Below are 14,938 nucleotides of genomic sequence, written 5' to 3'. Positions count from 1 at the left end.
CACTGACTGTGAACTGTTTATTACAAAAAATCCTAAAACTGCAGGATACATGAATATCTCTCATTCTCTCTCAAACTGAGTGAGAATCAGTGTATTTCTTGTGATGAAAGATACAACAGAAAACTCAAAGTACTTGGTCTTTTTCGATTCTGATTTTTTTTACATTTTCAAAATCCAAAACAAAAAACGCCAACGAGAATTTACATTTTTAGACACTTCAAATCCATTATTACCCCTTTACCTTTTCTAAAGATTATTTCCTTTTTAATAGAGAAACCCTTTATGACCTGTATTCTCCTCTATTTGTATGCAATTCTTTATGGTGGAAGTGTCTTTATATACGTAAAGGAAAACAAAACAAAGATGTATTCAATTACCTTGAAAAACACATTCTCTGTTTAACATTTTCACATACTGGAAATATTGAAACAGCCTTTAAGGTATTTAATCAAACGCATGATAAATCAAATTATAGAAACAGTGAACATTGCTGCTTCACTCTTCGGCTGAATTCTCCCTGACTCCGGAAGAAATTACAGACTCTTACCTGTCTGCCTCTGTGGTTGCAAAAGAAAATGTCATCATGGGCAGCGCAATGGAGATAGGTGAGTCTGGAGCGAGTCCAGGGAATCGCTGTGTTTGTCCTCCTGGATGTCAAACATTTTCTCCTCTGCTGATGGGAAACTTTTGTCTATACTGCCAACATGTTAGCCTGATGTGTGGCCGTCTGTTAATGTTTGTGTCACTGTGCACACAAAACATGAAACAGCTCGTTTGGGCCAGTCTGAGATCGGCATCAAATTGGCTGTAACTGTGAGGACTGGGCGGTCAGAGTCAGGGCCGAGCAGTCTGTAAATCAACAGATTCCGGCCACATGTCGATCTATTCGTGCACCTTTAGTAATTAATAAATAATACTTAATCTTGTAAAGACTTGAATATATTTTTTGAAGGTTTCTGTCTCATCTCGGAATCTAAAACATTTTTCTCGGACTTGTCTGGGTCTCAGAATGAGCAGACCCCGGAATAGACCGATCAAGACCACCACTGAAAAGCTATTTTTTCCCAAGTCATTACTGTGATTAGTAGGAAAAATCCTCTTTCTAAAAGAACAAATAATTTTTGACATACAAGAGGATAATTAAACAGTCTGTTTTCCAAACTGAAAGTGAGAAACATATGCAGACAGGTAAAGTGATCATTTCTTTAGGAGTCAGGGAGAGTTAAGCAGTTAACTGCACTGGTTGTATCATTTGATTTTAAAGGCTTTATATGCAATTTTTCACACTTAAATATAATAGAAATCAAGTATATCCTCTGAAAATAACTCTGTGAGTCATGACTGTTTACATTGGATGTGACACCCGAGTCCCACTGTCTGTGATGTTTTTCCAGTTTTCCGAGTCATATCTTCAGTTTGTTTACATCGGCAAGACGGCAGCTGGCTCCTCCCCTCGCGAATAAAAGTTGTTTAATTGAGGGACTAGAGAAAAGAAGAATAACATACTGTACTTACTGCTTAACTGTGTTTCTAGATCACGCTCATTTCAGGTAAATTTACATGCAGTGTGAAGATACGAGCATAATAAAGATCACTAGCATTAGCATGCTAACACAACAATGCAGCGCAAGTTGTTTTGGTTTCATGCTGGTGCTCAAGGGCGACATCTGCTGGATCAAAAAATTGCATATGAAGCCTTTATAGCCATATTGGGAATGTAGCTACTGGCTCCGAGCAGAGCAAAAACACCGGTATGCAAACGGCAATGGCAACTTCAACTTCACCAATCTGACAGAGAGGAGGAACAAACACAACAACCTTTGCCACGAAGGCATGAGCACGATGTTTCAGTGTTGTAGGTATTTATTTTGCAGCCTTTTCAGATGTAATATGTGTTTAATATATGCTAATCGGTAGCTAACGCAATAGCTTCATTGCATTGTTTATGTATATGCTAAGTGTGGAAACTGCAGCTAAATACTTACTTAAGCAAACACCGTGTGCTGCAGAATACCATGATAACTTACAACAAGAACATAGCAACAGTAACACACACCTTATGTTTGTATCAAGTCTTTTTATCAGAAAAACACTCACTGTTATTATGTTGAAAAATAGGTTAGCCTCTTCCAATTTCACTGACTGGAGCTACCAGCATATTTACCTAATAAATATATATCTTCGTGGCTTCACAAAGTTTGGCTTGATTACAATATGATTATTAGCGACAAATGTGTTCTGTACAATACATTTTTATTGTATTTACATTAGTACTGTACATTGTTTATTGCAGCGACTCACCTTGTTCTGCATTGTAGATCACCTCCTTGATGTGATTAAAAATTCAATGAGCAATTGTAAGTTTCAATGACATCACAGACTGTTAGTTACTTTGACTACAAAAGCCCAGGTAATAATCACGTGTTTGTTGGATCAATATCTCATGCAATAATGTTGGTTGTTGCTTAATTACGTTCAGCATGTTCGTTGTTATGCATCACAGACAGCAACAAGCTACAATACAAAAAGCTGAAATCAGCAATCATGTAATGAAATCACAGTTTTCTGATATTCTTGCTCAGATTTCAGCAGTTGGACAATTTTTTAGGTGTGTGCGTACCTTTGCTTGTCCCTTAGTGTACCCCAGGCCAACTGTGTGTGGACTGATGACCCCTTTGGAGGTAGGTATGTCTGTGTGGCCTCTGAGACTTGTGGGGAGTCATGGAACCTTGATACACTCGTTAGGATACTGGAGCTTGTGTTCTGTGTAATCTGCTGTGATGTACTCTGAAAAAAGAGACAGAAAAATAGCAAATTTAGCACGGCAATCTAACATGATTCAGAAATGCACTGTCTTCTTGTTCATAGCTAAATATTTAGACCACACATATCTTTCAAAACAAAGTGCCTGCTGCACACATCTTAAGTTTCTCGTGTTATTGAATAACCCATATATATATATATATATATATATATATGTATATATGGGTTAACCCGTTCTTTTGCAGTCAGTGCTATGATTAAACAACACCACCTGAACACTGGCCGAGCTGTTTAGATCAATTATCAATACTTTAATAATGGTCCGGCTTACTACATCGATAAAAAATCACCACGTAACAAAGCAGTTTTACGCAGAGGTGGATAAGAGAGTAGAAAGAGGATAACAGAGAAGTTAGCAGAGTCTTATAAAGCTCAGAGGCTGCAACAAAGCGGATTTTACATTCATTAGACCGTCTCGAACCACGGTCATAAACCCAAACCTTAGCACGGTTCAAGCTTCTCACACCAATAAACAAATACAAAGTAACAAAACCGTTTTATGAAGAAGTGGAGACACAGCAGAGTAGAGAGAGGCTAACCACAACAATGTCAGCGTTTGCAGAGTCCAATAATGCTCTGAGTCCGTAACAAGCTGATCTGGACGCCTAAAACACTACTTACATGTCTGAGGGTGGTTAACACTGCTAACGATAACTATACCTGTCACACGCAAATTTTTTTCGAGGGAGGCTAGAACCGAGCGCATATAAAACCAGAAAAATCATAATATGACCCCTTTAAGAAGAAGCGGTAACATTTGCAATGGATTGTGGGATGGGTAGTTTCTTGACTCCGGAAAGATTATGTATAGTCTTGTTCTATTGCCTTTTCCTCTGTTCTCCAATCGCTTTTTTTGGGCAGCATTAAATGTTTTAGAGGCAGAAGTACTTGGGTAGCTGGTTGGCTTGGTTCCAATTTCTTGATATTAGTATTTAAGGAAATATCAACGGAGGATTTGAGTGGGGAAATTTACTTCTGGAACCAGAGCCGCTGAAACGTTGGGTTGTGGGCGGTTCGTTAGCAGTTAGCGGTTAGCTTAACCCGAAACTTAAACAGTTGTGCTGCCTGAGAAGCTTAAACTCGCCATATTCACAAATTTTATATTCATAAACGTCAGGATAGAAAAAATTACGAACTCAGCGGCTGTAAGGTGGACTTATGAGAGGAAAACGTTGACTGCTTTGACCATGTAGGTGGGTTAAACTCGCGTGCTTCGCAGCTGGCGCGTGCAGCATGGTTGCTATAGGTTGATTGAGGGACCTTCAACAAAATACAGTTTTAATGAAACGATAAAAAAAGGTTTGTGGTCAATAAATTCAGGTTGAACAGGCAATAAAGCGAAAACAATGTTCTCACAATTATGTTTTTAATTGGTCTCATGTCAAATACTTGTTCGGACTGTTGATGTATTATTCTTTGAATTAATAAATAGATTTAGTTTTAAAAATAGACTACTGCTTCTTTTTTTTCAGAAGCCAACATCATGAGATAACAGATCAGAAAAAGCATTACAGAAAGATAAATAATTTTAATCTTTACACACACACAAACAATACGACATAAGGCTTTAAGCAACACTAGATAAATGAATTACACTTTTCTGTTAATTTAGGAAATGTGTTCTATTATAATTTGAAACAAAATCCAGATATTTATCAGATTTTTACACTTTGTTATTATTAAGGTTGAATTGTGGATAATCTCTATCAATTATTTTGATTATTATTGTGTTCTTTGATATTATATGCTTTGGCAATATTGCCACATTAATGTTAATAAAGCTTTCTGAATTAATTTTGAGAATAAAAATTGAATAAAATAATCATAGGCAAAAAATATTCCGTCATGCAATTTCAGTAGTCGATAATAGAGGGAAAAAAAATTGAATTACTGAGGATTAAGTTGAAAAACAATTTCGTGAAATTTCTACCTTATTCTCGATTTTGTATTTCAATTTGATCACCAACATTTAAACTATTTTCTGTAATATTTTCTTTGCATTTGGAAATGATATGCATAAATGGATTTTAATGACCAGTAATACATCTTGTTTTAGTGATTTCAAATGAAAAAAAGACTGAACCTTGTTTCAATCCAACATACACAAAGTCATAAAGTGCAAAAAGTTTATTAAGGACAATACAGTATGATTCAGATAATTTCATTTTCAATACAATGTCTTCAATTCAGCAGATTTACAAACAGTATGTGTCCATGTAGGATCAGATATAAAGATAATGAAGTCATCTTACGTTTCCTTGTTTGGTTTGATATTTAAATTTCCAACATCGTTTGCTTAATTTTGCATGAACAACACAGCCAAAGACCAGACTCTGTCTCTGATCCTCCTCCTTCAGTTGTCCTGCTTCATCTAAACTGCTGTGAACATTTTAGTGACATATAATAATGTCTTCAAATTGAGAAAAAAAAAATCATCTGTTGCTGTAGCGCACAGACACCAAGAAAACTACGGTGAAGTTTCAAACTGTTGTCCGTCAGCATCGGCAACCAAAAGTTTCTTTTGGTCAACTTAAGTTTCATTCAGTTTTACATTCTTAAACAAACAGAAATAATATATCTGTTAAAGAAATAAGAAGCTCGAGAATGAAAAGACCAACATAACTTTAGACATCTCGAGTATTTGTCGAGTGACTCTCTCTCCTCCTTGACGGACAAATAATGCTACATTAGAAATCCATAACAACGTAAAATAATAGTTATATAGGAATTTATCACTCAAATAAATTATTTATCATTTACGAAATCATCACAAATCACCTTGTCCTTTTATAAGTGTGATCTGAAGGTTTTTAATGCTTATCAAAATAAAACTTTGTGGTTTTAAATTCTACAAGAGTCCACTTGTAAACGAAACCGCCTGTCCCATTAAATCCTTAATATTTCAATTTAGGCAAGTTCAGAGCAAAACAAAGACAAATATGGTTGTTTTGTGAACGTCAACTCTACAGCAATTAGGTAAGAATAAGTTCTGGTAAATTAAAAAAATATATATACACACAAAATAAAAGGATAACAGCAGTATAGTTGACAAATAGTGGTTATTTCCAACAGTGAAGAAGACACAACAGCAACAGCAAGCCAAGTCATTTAAATCATATCAAACTAATTATACCTGTACATGAGAAAGAGTATCAGTCACTGTGTGGGGTTCTGAAGGGGATCAGAACATCAGTTCATCTCTGCATGGCTCGTAAGGCATGTCATGTAAGATATAAACATGCAGAACGTCAGGACAGCTTTACTTCTGGAAAGTTAATCAGGTTCAAAGGTTGAACAGAAACTCTGCGTGTAGGATTAAACACTTTCTGTCTGTTAATAGATATGGCTACAGTCAGCAGGTTGTTAGCTTAGCTTAGCACAAATACTGGAAACAGAGGGAAACAGCTAGCCTTGCCCCATCTAAACATAACAACATACATCCACCAGCACCTTTAAAGCTTAGTAAGTCATTAAGGTAGTCATTTAATTGACTGGTGCTGATAAGATGTTGTTGTTGTCAAAGCTCCTGTGAGGAGTTTTTATCTGGTAATGACAGACTGAAATTTATGCCGATGCCTCTTCATGACCTAGAAAAACCAAAGAGACCATTAGTAAAAAAGGGTTTCTTGAATCATTTCTCATGCTTGAGAAGCTGCTGAGTGGTAGGTGTCAGAGGAAGTGATCGACTGTATGCTGCAGAAACAGCTTGTCTTTACCTTCTCCAGGCCAAACATTGTGGATGAGTGAGACATTTGACATGTACAGGACAAATTCAGAAAGAGATAAGAGCTACCACTTTGTCCACAAGGGGGCGCCAACTTCATCATAGACCAAAAGTTCCTCACAGGAGCTTTAGGACAAAACTGGGTTAACTACTTCTAGACTTAGTGCTTAGCTGTGCAAACAGTCTGTTGACCTGCCTGAGCTTTAGTCCCCGTCGTATGAGCATGAAAGGAAACTACAACTTGGATCAGAATTCCTATGATATAGTGCCAGCTAAAGTAAAGTAGTAAAGTAACCAGAGAATTCCTAGAAATCCTTTACTTTTGGTTCTTCTGTGTGTTAAATCAATAGGTTATTATTTATCTTAACACATTACAAATAAGGAATTTTACCTTCAGATAATCCCACACACAAGCCCCACGTCTACAGTACTCGGGTTACAAAGACGATCCTGGGATATTTTTAGGATTTAAAAGAGATAACGTTTCATTTTCTGATCCTGTCACTAAAAATCTTAAGAAGCTGGAAACACAGCAAGGTTCCTCTGCCCTTGTTAGCTTTCCAGGAAAACACTAACACAATCTCCTCTACAGTGAAAAGTGAAATTTTGCGTTTCAACAGGTACAGTCTACTTGGTGTGGTTCAATTTCCCTTATTTTTTTAACTTGCTCAGTGTGTTGTGTGTTAAGGCCTGTGTGGGTGGCCCGCCTCGTCCGCCAAGTTGAGGATGTATCCAGCCATGTCGTCCTCTGTGGGGAAATCAGGCATTACCCATGATTCATTGGCAGCGGTAACTTGCAGGCGACATATTGGACAGTTGCGGCACTGCCCGCTCCTGCAAAGATGTGAATGAGAGTGTGAAATAATAACCGTTGTTGTCCAAACTATTAGAGACTTTAACTTTTCGATGACAACTTTAAAGAAAAACGATTTGAAGCTTGATGTATCACCTTACCATTTATCGATGCACTTCTGACAGAAGCTATGTGCGCAGGGCAGAATAAGGTCGGCGTTTCCATCCATGCAGATGCAGCACTCCTCCTTATCAGTCAGCTGCTTCACTCTGAATGCGCCCACAGACAGGAGAGAGATACCGTTTTAATTATTTTCTAAAGGAGGAAGGTACCGCTTACTTTCAAAAGCTCTATTTAAAATGAAATGCCTGAAGAGTGATGCATTTCGAGGAGCTCAGAATGAAAGTATTAAAATATCTGCCTGATAGCATGCTATAAAAATGCATGAAAATTTAAAAATGATCCTCTCAGTCAGCCCTAGTTCCCCCCATGATTGGAGATGATCCAAGGGGATAAACCGTCATCCTAGTGCAAAATCAGTTGTAAAATCCATTCCTTTAAGCAGCCTGCAGGTCATTAGAGAAAAACTTTTCTAACTTTTTTTATTGCTCACAACTGAAGCCAACAGCTACATGTATTAAAGGTCACACATTATGCAAAATACTCTGTCTAAAAATACCCCAATCATGAGAAAAGTCCATCCTCTCCGTCTTTTCCCTGCTCCACTTTTCAGAAAATGTGTGCTCAAACAGGCCGTTTGGAGATTCTCCCTTCATGACATCACAAAGGGCAGTAACCCCCCCCCCCCCCAGGTGGGTGACACTCCCACAGCTAGGTGTTTGTTCTGCCCTCTGAGTCTGCCTTCTCATCGTAAACAATAGGACATGGAGCAAGAAAGCCCGAGCCACCCAAGTCCTTCCAGAGAGGGGGCGTGGTCAGACACAGCTCATTTACATTTAAAGGTACAGACACAGAAACAGCCTGTTCTGAGCAGGGCTGAAATAGAGGGGTTTATAGGCATGATCAAATACAAGATCAGAGTGGATTTAGAACAAGAAATGTCAGACATGTTTTGGGGAGCTCTGAGACTTATTTAAAGTGGTTGAAGAGGAGGGGGATATGTGACCTTTAATATTAGTGTTCATCTATTATCGTTATTATAAATGTTGATATGAATGTTAGTGTGTGTAAATGTTTTTTTACACAGATTAATCTACAGACCTTTGTGTAAACGATCAAGTGGTTTATCATTATTATGCAATTGAATATGTGCAAATCCAATTTTGACAACCTCAGACCAGACAGAGCCTCACTATGAGATCTTTGGTTGAACCTAGGTTGGGACCCAATGACCTAAAGCATGCACTCAATGTAAAATGTCCAAATTAAAGAAACCGTTAATTCCCTATTAAGACATTAAAGTTAAAAAAAAAGATGCTTTGAAGTAAATGCTGTAAAAGTTGTGGAAACGTCTTTATGTGCACCCACCTGCCCATCCACATGCTGGCCTGGCAGGACTCTGTGGAGGGGAGCTGGGCAGAGGGGCCCTCGGTGGCGCCCTCTGCAGACAGCACCTCAGCAGCCTGGCTGGTGACATCACGGTACAGCTGGATAAACTGGTACAGGTTCATGATGCGTGATGCTTCCACCATACCATTCTCTTTGTTGATCTGGCAGGAGGCAAAGGCAACAGCATGACTCATCTGGTAGTCAATTTTATATGGAGCATCACAGACACTTGTAAGTTTGTTTGTTTTGTTTGGTTTCAAACTAATTAAAATGCAGATTGACTACAAATGAGTGTAAGAGAAATAATACAAAAATAAAAAAACGGTTTCTGCCTGCAATAACTTCCAATTTCCCTTTCCTGCCATAAAAATAGTGACTCACAATTCTGACTCCCCCTTACAGATAGAAAGTACAAGACAGAGTTTCTTATCTTCACACAAAACTATAAGGCTTCAGGCTTCGGTCATATTCTTAGCTGACGCGTGCACTCACATGCTAGGTTTATTGCTGTATTTCCTTGTACAGTCTCTCAGATAGCACACAAGAGAGAGAGATAGCCTGAGCAATAGAAAGATAAACTAGAGGAACAATCATGTCACTGAAACTGGATAAAATGAACAAAGTCAACAGCCATGCTCAAGACAAATCTAACACTGTATTTCTTGTTCAGAGATCATCTTTGGTCACAGGTGAAGCCATGTTCCTGCTAATGATGAGGTTGCTATTGGAGTAGATAGTATAGCAATATTGTCATTTAGATGGGTTTCTAAATAATTTACATTTTCAGTTTGACACTAAAAAGGCCAACATGATCAATGTTATAAAATACAATAAAATAAAGACTTTGTAACAGACTACCTAAATAAGTTAAGACACATTATTATACCCTGACTCACTGACCACACCTTCTCTTGCACATTTACATTGTACAAAATATGATGATTTAAGAGAATTATGGTTTCATGAAGTAGCTCGTCAAAAACCTGAAATATTAGGGCGGACAGATGTGAAAAAACTGGAATGGCTGTTTAAGTTTGATGTGTTTAAGCTTGCTAATTTTGCTTCAAACAGGATATTCTGTTTAATTAGTTTGACTTGCTTTTGCTTTCTCTTTTAGTTTCTTGACAATGAATACAGTTTACCTAGTGCACTCTGATCCTGGAATGTTTTAATTTATGGTGTCATGTAAGGCCATGCGGGCTGAGCATATGAATGTATGTATGACACAATACTAAAACAAAAACAAAAACTTCATAACAAATGAAAATGGTTAGTTTCACTGTCTTTTTCTCTCACCCTCTCTCATAAGAAGACAGTGTGTACAGATGCTCTTGTCAGTATGTGCTTTGTGTGCTAGTTTCTTTGCTCTCACCTTGGTACAGAGGACCCTAACAGCCACTTTCCACAGGGCTGTGGCATCGGATCCTGGCTGCACCTCAAACAGAAGGTGCTTCTGCTGCCCAGACGCTAACTTGGCCGTACTGAGAGAGCATGCAGAGGAGAGAGGGCATATTATCACCTCAATAAAACAGCTTGTGTTTAATTTGACTGCTGTTTGCTATAGCAGTAAACTGTACAGAATATGAACACAGCTAGACACACACACACACACACACACACACACACACACACACACACACACACACACACACACACACACACACACACACACACACACACACACACACACACACACACACACACACACACACACACACACACACACACACACACACAGTTCTGTCCATTTGTTAATCATTGATACATTTAGCTGAGAGTTTCTCAGCCCGAGTGTATAGTTTTGTCTTGCCATGAAGATAAGGAGCTACACTTTCGAAAAATACAAGGAAAGAACATTCAATGAGAAGGAATGATGGTAACATAATACACCAATGAATGCTTCCACTGACAAGATATGAATCAAAGTAGAAAGACAGTTTCAAATGAAGTATTATACAGGCATCAGTACAACTTTAAGGACATTGGTATCTTATTTAAGTGATACCCAGCGTCAGTTAAGCCATCACAGTATGCTAAATACTTTAGATTGGCTGACATTCTCTACTGAACTCCAGCCCCCGAACTCTGAACTCTGTCTCTCTCTCTCTCTCCCGAACTGCATCCCCCGCTGACCCCCCCTTCCCCTGCACATCACCTCACACCCATCATCCCCCCCACCACTCCTCCTGGTCATACACACACATCTCTCATCCACCTGTATTATTGTACTATAGTATGTTCATATCACCTCAATAAGTTATCGACCTGTACAATATGTCCATATTCTGTATATTATCTGTAATCTAGTATAGCATGCTCACTGCACCTTAATCTGTATATTATAATCAGAAGAATATACTTATATTTATATTTATATCATTTATTTATATTTATAGCATCCCATTAATCCATCCATATATACCCAATAATTCACTTTTTTTAGTCTACATCTGTAAATTTTGTAATTACATGTACATAGCACAGATTCTTGCACTTTCTGCTTATTTGCACTTCTGGTGAAATGCCAAACCTCATTTCGTTACTCTATACTTGTATATGTGTAATGACAATAAAGTTGAATCTCATCTCATCTCACATATCCACATGAATCCAACCATTTTTGCTAAATTAAATGTTTACACTAATGTTGTCCCATTTCATACATGATCCAATGACTTCATTGTCCATGTAATCCTGACACATTGTTATTATTTCAAAGTGTTATTAAGAACTAATTAAGCTGCACCTCCACTATATTTAAATACATGTACACAGATAAATGTCTGCATGATTGAAGATCTACAATTCCTGAGAGAAAGTTGTTTGTTTTCTGATTTGTTTTAACATCTGCAGTATGTGTCCTGATCAGACCGGGACTTACACGTCGTTAAGTTCAGAAACTCTTGCCAGAAACTCCTCGTACGTTAGGTAGCCGCTGTCACGTACAAGTCCAGCATGTTTCACCAGCTTCTCAGGCAGACGGGTCATCACCCCCTGACCTGAGAGCTGCTGGCCCATCCTGGCTGCAGCAGCACTTCTGAAACAACACAGACAGACGGCTGCTCCTCATTCAGTTACACAGAGCCTGCTGGGGAAACAAAAGGTTAATACACAGATTAGTTTTTTTGTTTTTTTGTATACGTCATTCTTCTGCCCCGTCTATCCATAACTCTAATATTCTTTAACTTTAATATTATTTTTAAATAATGAAAACACCTATTGTTCAGCCAAAGAGCAACCTTTTTGTGTCTCTTAGAAATGGGCTTAATGTCAACAAGTTTCAAAAAGGACATTTTCACACAAGTGTGACCTAAATTCATACATAAGGATCCCACTCAGCTCTCTGTGTAGCAAACTAGTTATTTACCAGTCCAGGCTTTGTGCACAAGGAGTCATAGTGAAAAACAAAGTGAGAGAAAGTGATCATACACTAACTATCACTGTAGAAACAACAGAGTGATGATTGTTTAATATTGAACCACCCTCATTTCAGGTGTAATCCAACAGTGAAACAGAAAAAAGCTAATCCTAGCAACAGCGTAACTCAACAGCAGCTCGCTAACAAGAAGCACCAATAATATAATAATATACATGTTACTCACCATAAAACGAAGACAGCGGCGAAAAAGTCCAAATCTAACAAAAATGCAAGATAGACATGTTATTTCTCTATCGTAAGATGTAATAATGACACTTCTGTTTCGAACAAATACGTCTCAAAGAAGCAGGGTTGCAAACTTCACTGTTAGCTTTGTTTCTGTTTGTGATGGCAAAACACGGGCGCACTACGACGACGTCAGAGCGGCGGTTTCCGTGTGACGTCACTTTGCTGTTTGATAAAGTTTGCTAAATGGGTCTGAGAGCGACATTATTATTTTTATTTTACGTTTTGACGATTTTCCTTGTACCTATTTCCCTTTGTAAACTGGAATGTCTGGCTGTTTGTACATTTTCATATTTAAATAGAGAAAAAAAATCGATAAAGTTTGGTAACAAAGAGGATGGATTTTTGTTTAATGGTATTTTAAGTTATAAGTAAATTCTGTATTCATGAGTGAAGAAGTTGCTCCAAATTCTGTAGCATTTAAAAAATGACTTAAAATGATCTGGCAGTCGTTGAAAAAAGCTGGAAAAAACAAGTTCCTTGAGACCCTGAATAACTTGAGTTTAATATTGATTAAACCCCCCAAATTTTAATGTAATTGTATCTATTTAATTTTGATTTGTATTTATATCAAGTGATTATAGATTTAGTATTGTTGTTTTCTGGTAGATTCGTTGTTGTGTTTTGATTTTCTCCATTTAAATATGTTGCTTTGAGTTATTTTTCAAATGTTTAATGGTTAAAATACCTGTTTGTTAACTGAAAATATAAAGAACGAGAAAAAAATATATAAACAATAGATATAAATGTACCAAAGTAAAAACCCCTCTTTCTTGCTTTTAAGGGTTATGCGGTTCATTATAACAATTTCAGCCAAAAAACAAAAACAGTGAATTTGTGCTGCCTTTGTTCTAAATGTAAACTACATGTTTTGTTATGTTGTCTCCTGGCTTCTTTGCTTTTGTTCTATTCAGTTTATGTCTGTTTTTTATAGTTTATTTTTTAGGTACCTTTTTATACTTATGTTCAACTTGTGGATTGCTCTCTCTGGGTGGGGAGTGAGCTCTCGATTTACCGGTCGATCTTCGTTCCAACCCTCACGGTCATGAGCTATGGGTAGTGACCTCTGGTGCTTGATTCATGTTATATTTTGACCAAAGCACAGCACAGATGTTTCATTTAGACCACAGGGGACTGTTTGAAAAGGTGGAAAAGGCGGATAATATGTCCTCTTTAAAGGTTTTGTTTCGGTCAGTTTTCCTTATTAACCAAACCAAACGCCTGAGGGTGCGAAATGCTGCACAGTCTAACGTACGGTTACAACGTGTAACCATGGTTCTCTGACTGAAGAGACATATGGAATATATAAAGGAGTGTACAGAAAGTCTCGACACGATGGCTCTCTAGTTGCAATAAAACCACTGCAGCCAGGAGGTTATATAACATCCTCACCTTTGCGTCTAAACATATATTAATGACGGATTAGTGATAATGGCCCTCCTGTTCAAGGATGGTCTGAAGTCATATTCGAACACTTGGAATATCTCACAAGTATTTTGAATGTGCAAAGATAGATCCGTTTGGAGTCTGTCAGACTAATCTGATTTATCTTGGACCCTTTCTCCCGAGTCTGAATTGTAACAAATGACTTTTCTGTAACGTGGGTAATTTCCTGCAACCTCCCGTGCCCCCTGATTGTCTGACATTTGTTTTTGTTTCTAATTTTTGGTCATGTTACTATGGCTTATATATGTTTTATTCTTGTGAAAAATAAGGACATTAAAAAAACGTATCAATGAAAAAGAGCTATGAGTGGAGTTTTAATGTGTAAATATGTATTCACCATGGTATGAAAATGAAGGCTACTCTTTAACATTTTATTCGAGTGTTTGTTAATCTTTTGAGTCAGAAATGAGCTCTCATGGTTGAGTTGTTGATCAAATAGGGTATGTTAATGTCATTGTACCACTAGATGGCAGCAGAGAACACCATAAATAACAGGCTTCAGCTGAAGTCACAACAGCGGTTGTAATTGAAATCTTCAAGGACTTTATTGTGCCTCTGTACCAAAACGAAAAGGAACAAAGAGCTGAAGAATCATATCAAGTTATAAATATCGGGGGTGGCAGTAGCTCGGTCTGTAGGGACTTGGGTTGGGAATTGCTCAAGTCCCGATGCAGACCAAGGATGGAATTGGAGAGGTGCCCCAAACAGCTCGGGCGCTCCTTAATGTGCAGCCCCCTCACTCTGACATCTCTCCATCAGAGGATCCTGTTTGTGCATGTGTGTGCAGCATGACTCAACAACACAGTGTAAAAGTAATTTCCCCTTGCAGGATAAGTAAGGTATATGAAAAATTAATAAAATAAAGTAAAAATGAAAACCAGCCAATTAGGAATATAGTGTGTCGGGTAAAGCTTGTGTGTGTGATTCCTCTTTAAGGTGCTCTGACTAAAAAAACAGAACAAGAAATCAGCCAAGTATG

General features: G+C 37.8%; 1 protein-coding gene and 1 long non-coding RNA gene across 2 annotated transcripts; both read right to left on the bottom strand.

Moving 5' to 3' along the window:
- Window positions 1-7,013: 7,013 nt before the first annotated feature.
- Window positions 7,014-12,632, bottom strand: rnf141 (ring finger protein 141). The gene is made up of 6 exons (XM_061036024.1): window positions 12,452-12,632; window positions 11,731-11,934; window positions 10,222-10,330; window positions 8,829-9,010; window positions 7,502-7,609; window positions 7,014-7,381 (listed from the first exon to the last, which is right to left on the bottom strand). Exons 2-6 carry the CDS (start codon window positions 11,865-11,867, stop codon window positions 7,231-7,233), a joined length of 687 nt encoding a protein of 228 aa, XP_060892007.1. The 5' UTR covers window positions 11,868-11,934; window positions 12,452-12,632; the 3' UTR covers window positions 7,014-7,230.
- Window positions 10,337-11,720, bottom strand: LOC132972887 (uncharacterized). The gene is made up of 3 exons (XR_009672948.1): window positions 11,454-11,720; window positions 10,560-10,913; window positions 10,337-10,441 (listed from the first exon to the last, which is right to left on the bottom strand). It is a non-coding gene; the product is annotated as an uncharacterized LOC132972887 (long non-coding RNA).
- Window positions 12,633-14,938: the final 2,306 nt, after the last annotated feature.

Source organism: Labrus mixtus, chromosome 4 (genome assembly GCF_963584025.1).
Source record: "Labrus mixtus chromosome 4, fLabMix1.1, whole genome shotgun sequence".
NCBI lineage: Eukaryota > Metazoa > Chordata > Actinopteri > Labriformes > Labridae > Labrus > Labrus mixtus.
The sequence above is the reverse complement of the archived record's forward strand: the minus strand, read 5'-3'. Positions and strand labels throughout refer to the sequence as shown.